Source organism: Chelmon rostratus, chromosome 11 (assembly GCF_017976325.1).
Source record: "Chelmon rostratus isolate fCheRos1 chromosome 11, fCheRos1.pri, whole genome shotgun sequence".
NCBI lineage: Eukaryota > Metazoa > Chordata > Actinopteri > Chaetodontiformes > Chaetodontidae > Chelmon > Chelmon rostratus.
The window spans coordinates 14,059,439-14,075,970 of NC_055668.1; the positions used below are offsets into that span (position 1 = coordinate 14,059,439).

Consider the following 16,532-nt stretch of genomic DNA (forward strand, 5'->3'; position numbering starts at 1 on the left):
TGTGTGACATCAGTGAGAGAACGTTACTTATCATCTATTTTCTATTTTTTTCTGAGCACACATTTGTCACCACTGCATATTCCTCTCACAACAGATATCCATTTAATTAAACATGAGCCGAGGGGAATCACCATGCACCGCTGACTCCTCTGCAGACAGGCCGGCAGCCTCTCAGCTGAAGCCGGGAGAAACAGGCACCATGGGCCGCGAAGAAAAGCAGTGGATGACACCAACTTCTTTAATCTGCGAGAGAAATTAGGATACCAGAGTCCACAATTCAATCACGGAGCATTACTTTTTTTTTTTTTTATGAATATATACTTTCTTTACCCAGCTGTGAGTTTTTCTAGGTCACATTTCCTCCTATGGATCTTGGACTCTTTCAATAAGCTTTATTTATGGCTGAAACTGGTTTCAATGAAGATGTTAACGACAGCTTTGTAAGTTGTCTGCTGCAGTGGGGACCAACTCCAGCGTTTTATCATCCACTTTGGAGCAGCAGGCGCAAAAGAATCCAGTCCTCCACCAGACTTGTTCCCCTCCTCCTTTCCCCAAACCCCAGGCTGCACCTCATTCATCCTGACAGCAGACCCCAGATATCTTCCTGTCTGGATGACTAAGGCAAGAGCTACCAGACACATAGCATGGCTCGCTCCTCTCAGCCCTCTGGCTGGAGGGAGATGACAAATGGAGGGGGGCACCCCCACGTCAACAGTGGAGGCCAGTCTGGGGGTTCCCACAGCACCACGCGCTACATGCTGAAGAAACAGCAGCGCCACAGACGCAGGTCCTCCTCACCAATGGGCAGGGTCATCCTCATCAACGCACCTGTTGATGGTGAGTTCAGGACAGGACCAAGGTTCTCTGTTGCCGTGGTAACACACACAGTGCCAGTCGACGCAGAGGCACTTTTGGGGCAGTGGCTCGATCAGTCTTCCATCCACATTTGGATTAGAGTTTAAAGAGAGGCAATATCTGATTAATAATGCAATATGATGTAGCTGCTAGAGCTGAAATGAGCTGTCGATTAATTCTTTAGTCAATCTACAGAATTAATTAGCAACTATTCTAATTATTTTAAGTAAAAAATACTAAAAATGCATTGGTTCTGGTTCCTAAACTGTAAATATTTACTGTTTTTCTTATTGCAGCCCTAGTAGGTACCACACAGGTGCATGTGAATATCTCAGTGACGCAAAGCCAAAAAACTTTCAAAAGCAAGTTGAAGGAAGGAACTTGAAGGAACCGTTTCTAGGTTTGAGGACTTGTCATGAAGTTTGATTATTTATTGTTGAATATTAGTACAACTTATTTGCAAAAAATATTTAAAAAATATAAGTATTTCTGTACTATCTGCCTCACAGGAATTCAGAAAATTGAATCATAAAAAAATATTTCATTGTTTCTCATGAATTTCCAAAAACTTTTCATTTAGTTTTGAATTTTCAAACCTTATTTTCACACGAGTGCCACAAGCGCTGTCAATAGTTGGCCATGGGACTGTGCAGACTGTTATGGCAGGCACATGACAGTGGGTTTCGTGGTCTTTGCAGGAGGGGATGACAGTGAAGACATTCACACGGTGACAGTAGATAAGAGTCCAGATGGGCATCTGGGTTTCAGTGTCCGCGGGGGCTCCGAACATGGACTTGGCATATTTGTCAGCAAGGTGGAGGACGACAGCTCTGCAGGTTAGGAGCGTGTGTGTGTGTGTTTGTGTGTGTTTCTTATAGTGATAGCAAGCTTATTCTTCATCTGAGCATGTGGTCCTCTATTTCCATGTGACATTTGCTCTTGTGTGTCATGCTGAGTTCCACCTGTGTCTGCAGAGCAGGCTGGGCTCACTGTGGGTGATAAGCTGGTGGAGGTGAATGGGGTCAGCCTGGAGAGCATCACCATGAGCAGCGCTGTGAAGGTCCTGACAGGCAACAACAGGCTGAGGATGGTGGTGAGACGGGTGGGCAAGATCCCCGGCATCCGCTACTCCAAGGAGAAGACCACATGGTGAGGCCAAACTGCTGCTCAGAGTGAATAAGGCTGCCAAAAATGTTATCCTACATCCAATCTACAATTAAATATTTACACTGTGTCGTTCATTTAACAACTTTGCCAAACAGTAACTGTATAGTATACTGTATATACAGACCACAGCCTTGTTATTACTACCACTGACCTTTGCATGGCTCTTGTTTTGTGAAGTCTTGTCACTTGACTGTAGCTCACACTGGTTATCTTTCTTTTGGGATATACTGTATCTTGGTTTCATGTGGCAGCAGTGGATGGATTACCGCCGTGACCTTTATGGTTATTTGATTATCCGATACTGACAGGCCTGAGCTCGGTGGAGACAGGAAAAGCAGCAGTATGCGAATGCTTACATGTGTGCATGTGTGTGGTTTTTTGCACTTGTGTGTGTGTGTGTGTAGGGTGGATCTGATTCACCGGCGGATGGTGGTGGAGGAGAGCGGTCGCACGCCGTCAGAGGCCAGTTCAGACAGCGCTCTCCGCAGGATCGTTCATCTCTTCACCACCTCAGATGACTACTGTCTGGGCTTCAACATTAGAGGAGGCAAAGAGTTTGGACTGGGAATTTATGTTTCTAAGTATGAGCCATGTTCAGCTAATGTTTTTTTGTTTTGCACCTGAAGAAGCCATCAGCATCAGATAAACAAAATTATTCAGGGTGGTGCAGTGTCTGTGTGTGCGTAGAACCCAGGTTCAGCCCACCCTGCTGAAGTGTCCTTCAAGAAAGAGGAAAGGAGGGCAAAGGAAAACAGAATTTTCCCACAGGAATTAAACATCACATCATTATCTCGTTTGCTATTTTGTTTTTATGTGATTTTGCATTAGATCAAAGCAACCTGGCTTCAATTAGAGGGTTATGGCAGTTGAAATGTGCTGATTTCATTGCCATTGCAACAAAAGTTGTTAAGCTGTTTTAATGAGCTTGTAGTGTGAATAAAACAAACATGCTGACATTTAACACAACACACACAACTGATACTGAGTGAGAAAAAAATACATATAATAAATCTAAAATAAGCATATCATTATTAACTCCAGAGTAGAAAATGAAATTAAAGTGTTACTTGATAGAGAAATCATCTCTGACCTTGCACTGTAAGTGACTGCACTTCATCCATTCGTTCAGGAAATATATCTCATATCTCCTGTGTCTGTGTGTGTGTTTATATATGTCTGCATGCTGTTATATGTTTCTCTTCAGATTGGATCCGGGTGGGCTTGCAGAACAGCACGGCATCAAAATGGGCGATCAAATCCTCGCAGCCAACGGGGTCAGCTTTGACGACATTACACATAGCAATGCTGTGGAGGTGCTGAAGAGCCACACCCATGTCATGTTGACCATCAGGGTGAGAGCCAATGTTGCAACTTTTCAAATTTAAAGCTGCACAAATCAAAAGTTTTTTATACTAATCATGCACCAAATGAGCATGTGGCATGTGACAGGGGTCACCTCTGCAGTTCCCCTCAGCTCTCTGGATCATTTTAGCCTCTTTAAACTTGTTGTTTTGTTTTTCGACCCTCAAACTCAGTGTTGCGGCTCACTCTCACTGCTCTCATCATCCATGTTTTCAGATAAGTAACTCTGAAACCCATCCCTTATAAGTTGATAATATGTCTGTGTTGTGTTAACATCTTGTTGCCTTCAAGTGTCCAAAAAACAAAATCAGTTAACCAGGTTTAGGTTTTAGAAACATGTCCCCTGGGTCACACATCTGTAGTGCGGTGAGTGTTGTGCAGCAGTGTTAATCATTTGCTCAGGTTTAAACATGACAATTGATTGGGTGCTTTAGGTGCTGTGACACAATAATAAATGGTACAGCATGTTAAACAACACCAGCTCTCCTCGGGAGGGGAGCACAGCAGAGCGGACAGCTGGCTTACAGCCCTTCCTCATGTGTGTCTGTGTGCGCATGCATGTGTGCAAGGCCGCGCCACTTAACCTGTGTCATTTTTAGATAAAGGACTTGTGTGCATGTTTGCATGTGTGAATGGGCACACGTGTGTTGTGCAGCGCGTGTGTATGTGCGCCCTCTTAGCTTGCTAACATTGCTGCGTGCTCATTTTACTCCTCTGATCTCAGGTTCCACGTGTGAAAAACAGCCAGGGACGACGTCCATTATTCAAAGGCAGTCAGGGATCAGGTTATAATCAACAGAAAGCCTAATTTTATGTCCTCCTTCTGTGCTGTATTAGACCCATTTGTGGGTAAGAGTCACTCAAATGTGTGTTGACCATTCTTTGGTTAATTTTAATCCTGGATTTCTACTGTAAGGGTTTATTTTAACAAACTAACAAAGCAACTAAAAATGATGTGACATATGAACTAACATGAATACTTACTGAAAGAATAGAGGCCTGAAGAAGTCATTTTACAGCTATGTTGCTGTGCAGAACTGAAGGCATCAGAGGGAGAGCAACCTATAGGTCTGACAATGACAGATTATCACTCGTCTCGTTTTATGGATGGAAATGTCGGCCTGTCAGTTCCTCGCTTTGGTGGATGGATTGCCATTAAATTTTGTAAGGACATTAATGTCGACCCAAGGATAAATACTAATGGCTATGATACCCTGACTTTTCCTGTAGCGCCACCATGAGGTTCACATTTGTGGTTTTGAGTGAGCTGACTCAACAACGAGTGGATGGATTCCCCTCAGTCAAGGAAACAGAGATTCTGCTTCATAAGCATCAAATGCATGAGTGTAATCTGTTTTGTCATGTTCCTGCTTAATGTGTTTTTGCACTTCAACAGGAAGCTGGGAGATACCCTGCCTACAAGGAGATGGTGGCAGAATACGGCTGGCTCGACAAACGTATGTTGACCTTTCCAAAAGTGTGTTTATCACAAAATGTGATTTTAGAGAGACAGAAAGAGGTAGTGTTTGAGTTGGGTTTTAAAAGAGATGATGACTTGAAAGGTGGGGTGAAAAGAATAAACTAAATAATATAAAGCAAAGTAAGGATGTGATTTGGTGATTTGGAGTTTTTTGTTCTCATTTCTGTTTCAAAGCCACATGTTGGATTCTACTTTGAAATTTTATGTAAAAAAAGAAAAAAGTGGAGCATCGGCCACATGTGCTTATACTAAAACCCTGTCGTTCAGTTTCTTCGCAGGACTCAAATTCCTTGTTTTTCAGTTTGATATGAGTACTTCTGAACACAGCCAGGGATTAATTCAGCGTACTCAAAGGCAGCTCAGTCTTCTGGAACAGAGTGCAACCTGACATCTGGGTCAAGATGCAGAGTCATTTTGGAGTTTTATTAGAAAAAAAAAGGAACACAAGAACTCCTGGCTCATGTTCTGTCTCTCAAACGTTTAGGGGTTTAACAGGATTTGGGCAGGCAGGTTTTGATCCAAACAAAGCACACTGTGTAAAATAAGGAAAATAAGCTTCCTGTGCAAATCTTATTCCCTGTGCAACCTTGCAGCTTTTGTGTGTGTGTTGTGCTCAAATATAGCACGTTCACAGGGTATTGCACTTGCACAATGATTTTTTAAACACACACAAAAACCCTAACTTTATTGAAATTATGGATTGTCTTCTACAGTAGCCAATGGGGGCCCTCCACCATCCTTCCAGGGTTCAGACTCCAACTCCTCCGCCTCCTCCTTGTCCTCCAGCACCCCCCTCAGCTCCCTCAGTGGTCTCTCCCAGGTCCTTTTCCCTCCTGTCTTTGGCTCCGAGATGGTAGACGTCGCCATCTCCACAGAGGGCCACTCCCGACGTCCAAGCAGCGCCGAGCGAACTGCTGACACCGCCATACAGACCGACCCCCACCCTCCAAACTACCTGGACCACCCTTCGCCTAATGGGTCCTGCCCCGACAGGCTGGTTTCCACAGAAACCAGCCGGACTGTAGGTGCCACAGTGTTGCTGAAGGACACGGTCATACGTGGGAAAGGGGAAGGACCCAGGGAGATGGGAGGAGCTGGGGAAGGAGGGCAGGGACGGACGAGGACACTGTCATCAGGGGACCAGGAAGTAGAGAAACACTCACCTAAAACTGCAGCACTGATGGCCCTGAGCCGCCCACGGAAGCCAATCAGACGTTCCCAGAGCCACATCACTGCGTCAGGTGAGACCTGCAGGCTCGCTGGGACTGTAAGGAGAGTGAAGCTGTGGATGTAAGCTTCTTTATAGACTTAACTTAATAGTTAACGTTAACGTGATCCAAAAACACCTGTTTGGAAAATTCCACAGGTAAACAGGTTGATTGGTAACAGGTGATAGTATCATGATTGAGTATGAAAGGAGCATCTTGGAAAGGCTCAGCCTCACAAGCAAGGATGGAGCGAGGTTCACCACTTTGTGAACACATGACTGTATAAATTATAAGCAAAAAGGTCAATTTACCGTCAGAGATTTTGATGATATGTACAATACAGGTTGTCATATCTGTACAATTTAAACATCAGTGTTTAGATTGCAAAGCAGCACTAAGCACAAATGGCACATGAGGCTGGTGGGAATGTCATCAATGTCATTTGTAAACCATATGGTCATAAATTTGGACTAATTTTGACCTGATGATGAAAAGTCAGAGGATCAGCTCTGTTTAGAGCGACCAGTATCAGTCAGGCTGTACTCTGTATTGTAGCTGTTGGTTATAGTGGCAGTATCATCCATCTCAGTTGAGAAACAAACCTTTCCAGAGTCATGGCCCGGTGAGTATTGCAGCCACAATCAGGTTCAGTTCTTTATCTGATTTTTGTGGCAGTACCTGCATTCACTGTGTAATGAGATCCACTCTCACACCCTCCAGAGATCTTTCTGTAGGGCATCAGTCAGTTTAATGACCCCTCATCCCTTTGTCGGTCCAGGAAGTAAACAAGAACATCCCGGCTCCACAGAGCTGATTTAAGCTCCGCGCAGGATTTGTCCAAGAGCACAAAGTTAGCGCAGACTCATGATTAATCACTGCCCTTTACTCTCACTTGTTGTACCGCTGTGAGAAATGTATAAGAACAAGCATATGGAGAAATATCCATCCAGGCCTTGGCAGGGGTGTTGAGTTATTAGCCTTTCCTTTTCAATTCATCCTGTTCATTCATACCTCCAGGACCTGGCGGGGGCTTGGGGCAAGGCCCAGGTCTGATTGGACATTTGTTATGTAAGCTGGAGCACTTCGCTCTAGTGTCCTCAATAGATGGGAGTGTGCTCAGGTTGGTGTAGCTGCAATTCATCAGTATTACTGTGTTACTTTCCACAGTGGCAGATTTACTGCAGTGGACAGAGCAGCTGACTGGAAGAGAAATGAACAGTCTGTACTCATAGCGGAGAGAGTGTATCACCCACTGTTATTGGCTAACAGTTAAGCACAGAGCAGCCTAATGAATTATGTTTTCAACATTGTACACAGAGATGCAGAATGGCCTATTCTTGCTGCAGCTCAACACCACGTTTGAACAAGATGTAACTGCAACAAAGGTGGAACATAACTAACTGCTCTTGATCAGTTAGATTTAGTTAAATTGCTTGTTTGTGTTTGTTGAAGGTGAAAGTCTGAGCAGTCACATGCAATGTTAAAATCTGTTAAAATGAGTTATATTTCCCAGTTTTCGGGTGGGAAAATGTCTCTGCATTGACTGCATAATGATTGATTCAGATTGTCTTTTTTTCTCCACCTTTAGAGGACAGACAAAAGAAGAAGAGGCAACAGAAGGAGAAGCGCTCTGCAGAGGGTAAAACCAGCCTGCAGCGGTCCAAAACCTTTGTCAACTTGTTATTTAAGAAAGACCGTAAAGAGAAGAGTCGCTCCAAGTCACCGTCTCACCATGCTGACAAAGGTGAGGGTGCATGGTCACAGGACAGTTTTCTTCTTTCTTACATCCCGCAAAGCAAAATGTAGCCGAGGATTCTGACTGCACTGCCATTTCCTGTCGCTTCATTTAAACTGTATTTGGCTATGATTAAACTTTAGAACAACCTCTGTGGAAAGATTTTGTATGGACACCCATGGGCTTGCCAAATGACGTCTTTATTTTGTATGATTAATTCTTTGTTTTTGAAAACAGGTCAAAGTGTAATATTCATGATGCTTGGGACAAATTAATCCTTGTCAATAAAAAAAGATGGATTGATGTTTGGTACAAAGTTGCGAATGTAATGTCCCATGAAACAACGTATTTGAAGCAGAATTTAAGCAAAAGTCTCTTATGTGCACATTTTCATTCAGGTAATCTTGAATTTCCATTGGAAATACGTGAAAGTATTTAATGCCACCTGCATTTTCTTGTCTGCATCATGTTCATTTCAGTTTTCACTTTAATTCCTCAGATAAGGAGCGGGGTCGTCCCTTCCAGCTCTTGACCTCCCCGAGGGAATCCCGTGCTGGGGTTAAAGACAGCAGCCCGCTGCCCCGACCGGAGACCCTGCAGCACGTGGAGGACATGGCAAAGAAACTGCTCATCCACGATGAGGTGGCTGCCGTGATGAGACACTGCCGGCGAGTGAGTCCCTGGTCCGAAATTACCATCTCTAACACCTCAGTGGCACTCTGCTGTGTGTGTTTTTCCTCCCACTGAATGAAAGTCAGCCCGACTACTCACAGGCTTAAGTGTGCAGTATTGTTCCCTGTGTCGCTGTTTCGCCTTTAGCGATAGATGTGTCTTGCAGCGTCCGTGACAAAAGACGGATTTGGCCTGTCATTTATGATAAGGATCAAATATCAGCCAGCATTTGATCCCCTTGTCACTCTCGGCCGATCTCACACTCCAGCCAATTTCAGGGGATCAGCACCTCGGCCGGCCCTTTGTCTCCACTGCAGAGGATATCGACGCCACTTAGAGCACAGTATGACTCACCTGTTAATACAGTAGTTAAACACAGACTGAAAACAGTAGAGTCACTGGAAAAGTGAATATTTAATGCACATACAGGAGACATTCGGGAGACGACTCCCCATCATGAAAAAGTCCGGTCTAGTCTGGAGGCATTTTGGGTTTGATCTGTTGGTCTTTTGAGGCAAGACTGCTGTTATTATTTTAACACCTTTAGTTAAAGGGCAGCTTCAGATTTAGTATTGCACTTCCAGGAAGGTAGGGGACTCACAAGAGACAGATTTGGAAAAAGAGTGGTAAAATTATAACCTGGCTTTTACTCTGAAATGTGGGTCGAGCTTGAGAAACAGTGGATCCTACATTGCCCATAGTGCACCTGGGCAGCATCTTTCATTTGACACTTCTTGCCTCCTTAAGGCTCACTTCTTTCAACGTTGCACCTTCAGACTGTGATGCAGACTTCCTGTTAAAGGTCCCAAGCACAAGCTGAGATGACTCTGATGATATTCTGCAATTTCCCAGCTTGGGATAAATAAAGTATCTCTATCTATCTATCTATCTATCTATCTATCTATCTATCTATCTATCTATCTATCTATCTATCTATCTATCTATCTATCTATCTATCTATCTATCTATCTATCTATCTATCTATCTATCTATCTATATGACATCACTATGACATCATCAGGGTTATTTCCTCAAATTTTGGAAAAGTCCCTCCAGAGCCACAGAATAAACAAAACAGAAACAACCTGAAGGAGATGTGTCGATATAGACAGCTACATGAGCTGGTTGTTTTCATTCTTCTCCTCTTATTTGTGTACCAATCTGAACTTTCCCTCAGTTTTTGTCCGACAATGTGATTGAAGATTTGGTACGTCCCCTTTTGGCAATCTTGGACAGGCCAGAGAAACTGCTACTTCTCAGAGAAATAAGGTGAGATAAATAGAGTACATACAGAGTATAGCGCTGTGTTCATATCTATGCATACTGTATAGGCATGTGTTGATATGCATGTGAGTAAGTCTAACTGACTCTGATCACATCCTCTGCAGAATGCTGATACCTACTGCTGAGTTGGGTCGGTTTGACAGCATGGTCATGCCGTTTGAGCTGGAGGCGTACGATATTCTCAAGAGTCGCTCTGGTAAGCAGAGGAATGTTTTCTATTCATGCAATTTGACATAAATACACAGTTTCCTGTTTGCATGAGAGAAACAAAAGAGTGAGAGTTGTGGAAGTAAAAAGAAAAAGCAGGTGGTATTCCAGAGAGCAAAAGAAATGTATGTAAAAGCAGTGATGTGTCTTTACTTTTCTTCTTAGTGCGCTCTCCAGCTCTGCGCTCCCCTCGCAGTGGGACCCCTCGACGTCACCTCATCACCCCAATCCCAGGTACAACGGGCTGTATTGCTTCATTCCTCTTCCTCTCGCCCTTTCTAGACCTCACCTCTTTCCTCTGACTCGCATTCTGTCTGCTGGCCTTTCTCTAATCCCAGAGGAATACGAGATACACGTGGGGCTTAGACCTTTTTTGTCCCCTTCCCCCTCCTGCTCTTACTTTTCCTCTCTCACCTCACTTCTTTCCTGCCTCATCTCATATCTGAGTCATACACACACACACACACACACACACACACCCCTCCTGAACCCCAAAACACACTTACACACACATGCACACGCACACACACATATCACTATGCGCAAAATATCTCAGGTTTCCTGTGCCTGCGCTGAAGCAAAGGCTTGTGTTACATCTCTGCGGCCAACAGAAAGGACTGAGACGTGCCTGGTTGGCCAGTGTGACACTTTAACAATACAGAGATGCTTTTAGCCTTTTCCTCATTCAAGAGTCATTGGGACACAATCAATACAGTCTCATTTTAGACTGAGTGCAGCTATCTCACTTTCTAAAGTCACAGGTTAGGGGTCATTGGGTCAGTATGATGAAAGCGAAAGGGAGCTGACAGGGCGTCACTCGGGTGTTTTGGAAGCAAAGAGATGCAGAGTTGGACGTTTTTTGGACTGTTGGATATTTGACACCAGTGAAATGTTTTGTGCCCTACAAAAATATTTGGATATTTTTGATTTTGCAAAGAAATTATAAATATCTCAAAGAGCCTTCAGTGGTCAGCAGAGTGATAATTTTGTCCATTTGTCCCACCAGTTTGTCCCTATTTTTCAGTAAAACTATATGTTTTGGTATTTTAAATTGCTGTTGTCCTTGAGAACTACACCAACATGTCCAAATACTAAAAAAAACCCGAATCGTTATTTTCCGGTCATTCAGGCACTGTTTGCCATATGAAGGACATCCATCATGGGTCCAACAATGCTACTGGAGTGCAGTGCACCGTCTGCTTTACATAGTCTCCACACCACTGTGTGTTTATGGAGAAGTTCTACAAGTTCCACATCTGAAAGAAATTTCTACTTTTGCAGATTTAAAGCTGAGCTTCCTGTTTTTATGACTGTCCAGACTACAGGGGTGGGTTCCACCTCCAGCCGGTCCAGGACACACTACGGGAGCGTCAGTTGGTTGAGGAGCTGGAGAGACTGCGTTTGTCTGGCCAACAGTCAGGCCATGTGCCTCCATCCCGTGCCTTCACCCCGCTGCTGGATGTCTCTGTGGACAACTACACCTCCTCCACTGCGCGCTCCCGCTCCCTCAGCCCTTCACCCACCCACAGCTCCCTCCTCGCAGAATCCCCACAGAGCACGCAACGTGGGCGCCATCCCCATCGCTCCCCAAACAGAAGAGAGAACGGGGCATCCCGGTACGAGGAGGTCTCCTTGTTGACGGTGTCCGACTGCGGAGATGTGTCTCCTGAACGAGGGAGGTCACCTGTGAGGAACGGCCGTGGGAGAGCAAGGAGGGAGGCGAGTCCTGACAGCATAGATGGCAGAATGAGCAGGCAGGAGGGCTACACAGAGGTCAGCGTACGCGTTCCTTCACAGCGACGGGCAAGGGCCCCTTTAGCTGATGTGTTTGAGCCCCAGAGAGACAAGAGTCCAACCACGGACAGAGGGAGCAGTCAGCAGCTAAATGGACATTCACTAAATGGTCACGGTGTAAAAAGAAGAGTAACTCTGCCAACCGAGGAGTATGAAATCAACACTCTGACCATCTCCAAGGCCAAGCAGTCACTGGGTGGGTTCAGCACAGAAAGCCGAGAATTGTTATTTTTCTCAATCTGTGGACATGTTTGCTCAATATACTTTGAGTAGAATAAAAACTGCCAAATTACAATTGTAAAGCTGTCCATTTTAATGTTTTCCCACATCAGTTCCATCACCAGTAGAGGTCAGGGCATCACTTACTACAAAACTGAAAGGGACTTTGAGGAGTTTAATGCTTTAATGATTGCTGAAAAAGACCAAAGAGAGCATGTACACTATTAGACTAGTTAAATTACAAGAATCGGGTACTGTTAACCAATACCTCAGTTCATTATTTTATTATTTCCGTGTGTGTTTACAGGTATTAGTATCTCTGGTGGTATGGAGTCCAGAGTCCAGCCCATGATAAAGATTGAGAGAATCTTCCCAGGAGGAGCTGCATCTACAAATGAAGCTCTGAGGGTGAGCAGTTGTGGAAAAGACAGGAAGAAACCCCTCAATATGTTACAAAAAAGGGTGTTAACTGAATGACAAGGGGCTAAAAAATAAAAAAAAAAATGTTGATAATCCTTCTTTGCCTTGAAGTAAAATCCGAGAAAAGGTATTAACATGAACATAATTACATCTTGTCAACATCAACCCACCCTGATTTTAAAGCACGTTTGATGTCCGTCCTGGTTGGAGGGTGCTGTAAGTACCTGTCAAACCATCCGTCCTGTGGTTATGAGTTGTTGTTGCTATAAGAGTGGCTGAAGGTGTGCAATGAGGAGTGGAGAGGAGGTGAGTGGGGAGCCATCTCAAGTAGCCCGCCGCCTCCATTATTGATGAGGTACACAGGTGCTGGTCTGCGGATGTATTGATAATATATTGACTGTGCAGTAACTTAACAGTCATTTGTGATCTTGGCCTGGTTCACACACGCACATGATACACACACTCATTCACTGCACTTAACCACAGGCTAATTCCTGGCTAGAGTCAGAGATATAGCGGGCAAACAGCACTTGCATTGAGATACTTGAAAAGGTGTGTGTGTGTGTGTAACTGCAATAATAGATGTATTTGTATGGGTTAATTTGCATGTGTTTCCTAACAGCTAGCTGTCTATTGATACTTGTTACTCAGGTCGAAAGCCTGACTAGAGTGTCAAACATAGAGGGGATCCAGTATCTGCTCCCTCTTAAAGTGCGTGCACACACACACATCTGCACCTACGGCCACAAAAGCACCACACAGCATAAAGAAAGAGAAGATCTAAATTGAGGGACAGCGAAAAATCAGTAACAGAGGAACAAAAGTGGCAGGAATGGCAAAGAAAGCAATATTTTGTGGCTTTTAAAAACCAGCACCTAACAAAGAGAGACTGATTGAAGCTAGTCTAGAGCCCTGCTAGCAGGGCACAGTGGTACTTTGAACTAAATGCTATCATTACAATACTGACATGTTCAGAATCACAATGGTAACATGCTGGAGGTTTAGTAGGTAAATATTTACAGCTAACAGCATACCTTGTTTAGCGAGTTAGCATGCTAATTAGTAGTAAACAGAAAGTGCAGCCACTGGCTTTAGGAATGTAATTAGTTTTACAAGTATTCGGTCCTGGAACTAAATAAGCTATACAAATTAAAGACTTGACCTGATGGTGCCACTAGATGAAAGGATAATCAACAAGTTATTACAAGTCATCCTGAGGGGAGCATGAATGTCTGTATGACAACTGATGAGGGGAGGATCACCAAGGTAAGTGGGATTCATCCTCTGGGAACCATTGGTGTCTGGACCAAATTTAATGGTAATACAGCCGGTAGATGTTGCGATGTTACGCAGGATAAGCAGAGCGTTAAACCTGCAGGTGGTGTTTGAGGAAAAGTCAGGGGGGCATTAAAGTCAGGAGGGCTCTTCTTCTGGGGACCGTGATCAACTGAACTAAATTTAACGTTAATCCATCAAACAGTGTTGAGCTATTTAAGTCTGGACCAAAGTGGTGGGTAGACTGGCATACCAACATACTGACATCATACCTAGAGCTGCTGGCATGGCTAAAAACAGAGAAGTTATTGGTTAGAGGCCTCAGACACAGATATGTGGATAATTGCTTGCACCCTACTGCTATCTGTTGTCTCTGCCTCACACCTCACTACTAAAAATGTCAGCTCGCCCGTATCAGCTCCCCGCCTCAGTGCTATCTCCCCCTGCTCTGCAGAGGGAAGTGAGAGCAGGTCAGCTCAGTGTTAACATGCATCCTGTTTCCTTAGACTCACACTTATGATAATATACAATCAGTTAGGAACACTGTCCTGCTCTTTAGACTCTGCCACCTGCTTTTACCAGCGGAAATCTGGACATGAGTGTGTCATGTGGCTGGATTTAACTGACTGTGTAAGAGGGTAAATACTGCAACATGTGACAGTCAATGGACCTTACTATTAAGTGTGGAGCCTTGTATGTGGAAATGGATGGTTTGCCCACATCATTTACAACACAAAACACAGTTTCCTATGCTGTGAAAAGTTTTCACTGGAAATATTGAAGAAATATTCCTCATGAAAACACTTAACACCGTGTTATGTGGATCATCTAGAGTAACTGGACCATGATTCTGGCAGCCTTACAGAGCTGCTAGTATGGCTGTAAACTCTCATGTTTAAATGTAAAATGTAAAAATTGGGTTTCTGCAAATGTTTCAGGGATCTTAAAAGAACAACAAGTTAGAAACCGTAAGTTTGGCATCTAATAAGATAAGAGATGCACCACTATTGTGTATGGATATACAGTATGTCCCCCTTTTATGGAGATTTCCCTTACAAAACACTTCACTACTCCTTAGCTACATAATCTTGTTGAATGCATTTGGAATGAGCTGGTAAACCTCATTATTAACGAGTCACTGCTCCCTCCGTGCAAGCTTTAGTAATTTTTACAGTCTCACAGTGTTATTTCTCTGTCATGACGTCCTTTGGCTGGAAAAGGGGAAACCTCATAAATGTGAACCATAAATGGCTGTAAAAGAGGATGCACCAGATTAGGCTGTGATCTATTTAATTCAAATAAATAACTTTTAAAAAATGAAAAAGCACCTTTAATCTCCTCTTTGGTTAAACGGATCTAAATCTTTTGATACTGTTCTCACGGAAGGCTATAAGGTTATTGGTGAACGCCAGACTGTGCGATGAGCTGTAAGGAAAATCTATCAGGGCAAAACACAGGACAGCACACATCTAATCTCCTTCACTACCCAAATATATTTGGCCTATAACAGATAGGGTGGCCTGGTACAGAATAAAGAGAACATGTGTCTATTTGTGTCTAATGACTGAAAAGGAAAAGGCAAAGGGAAAAAGACGTGATTCGTGGAGATACAACAATGGCCAGCGGCCTTGCGTGTCCGTGTTATGTGTTGCTAACCTTCACTGAGGTTGAGCGCATGAGACAGGTGCATCCTTGGAGATGACATCAGAGGAAGTTCCTCTGCTCAGGGCTCCAAAGTTTTCACTCTCTGCTCGCATCCTGCAGGAAACACTGAGCAAATGGCCCCTACTGGCTGCATGTGTGTGTGTGTGTGTGATTGTCTCAGTGTATGTTCTCTTTTCAACAACCTTGTGCTGAGAGGGAAACGTTATATGTGCACTAGTGACGGCCTTCAGTGCGAATATATCAAAGTAACGGCAGAGCCCCAGTTCTCTCTGGCATAAATCAGGTTCCCACTAAGGGGCACAATTGCTGCAGATAGACAGAGATACATGTAATCATGAAATATTAATAATCAAGTTTTGTATCCCTTTATTTGTGTTTGCATTTGCAGGCGGGGTATGAGCTATTGTCCGTGGATGGCGAGAGTCTGCAGGGAGTGACCCATCAACACGCGGTGGACGTAATTCGCAGTGCGTTCAGCAACAAGGCCAAAGACCCGATGGTTTTTGTGGTCAAGGTCCCCAAGGTCCTTACCACCCCCATCAGCCCCAGGAGACCTGCTGACTAACCTCTGAGTGCCTCACAGCCAAGCTGCAGCTCAGGCATGAAGGACACTGAAACCTGCAACTCCTGTGGGAGTGAATAAACGACAGGGTTCCCTCCAGAAGAAGAAATATGGGACAGGTAGATCTCCAGTCATAGAGAGGGACGGATGCGCAGAAGTATTTGTCCTATGAAAGGCAGAGTTATGACAGTAGCAGGGAACATGTCGAAGAGAGAGCCGAACATGTTGAAGCAGGTTTTTAAGAATGATACAGTTCAGCATCTTATTTATCAGTATGAAAGATTGTTATAGACTTTTGCTATAATGAAATGTAAGATACTAAAACATTTTACTCAACAGACATATTGCACATTAACCGGACAAAAAGTAAGTAATGTGTGTTTTATAATATATAAAGGTCATGTGGTTCTTGAACTCCTCTTTGGTTGAAACTGTGCCACTGTTTGACACATGGCAACCTTGCCATGACTTCTGAGCACCGTCTGATTGTGGAGTCAGTGGTCTGCACTTTTCAGTTAGAGCATCTCAGTCCAGCAGGCCTGCCAGAGGGAGATTACCCCAGCCTGTGTTATGAGATTTATAGATTTATACCCAGATTAAACTCCTGTATTATGTCAAAACTCATAG

General features: G+C 44.0%; 1 protein-coding gene across 1 annotated transcript; it reads left to right on the forward strand.

Annotated features, from left to right (window-relative positions):
* Positions 1–644: 644 nt before the first annotated feature.
* pdzd7a (PDZ domain containing 7a) lies at positions 645–15,908 on the forward strand. Its single transcript, XM_041948006.1, has 15 exons — positions 645–837; positions 1,554–1,691; positions 1,830–2,004; positions 2,427–2,603; positions 3,227–3,374; positions 4,781–4,841; positions 5,578–6,105; positions 7,661–7,816; positions 8,307–8,479; positions 9,657–9,748; positions 9,868–9,959; positions 10,136–10,204; positions 11,289–11,960; positions 12,291–12,391; positions 15,732–15,908. Exons 1-15 carry the CDS (start codon positions 645–647, stop codon positions 15,906–15,908), a joined length of 2,952 nt encoding a protein of 983 aa, XP_041803940.1.
* Positions 15,909–16,532: the final 624 nt, after the last annotated feature.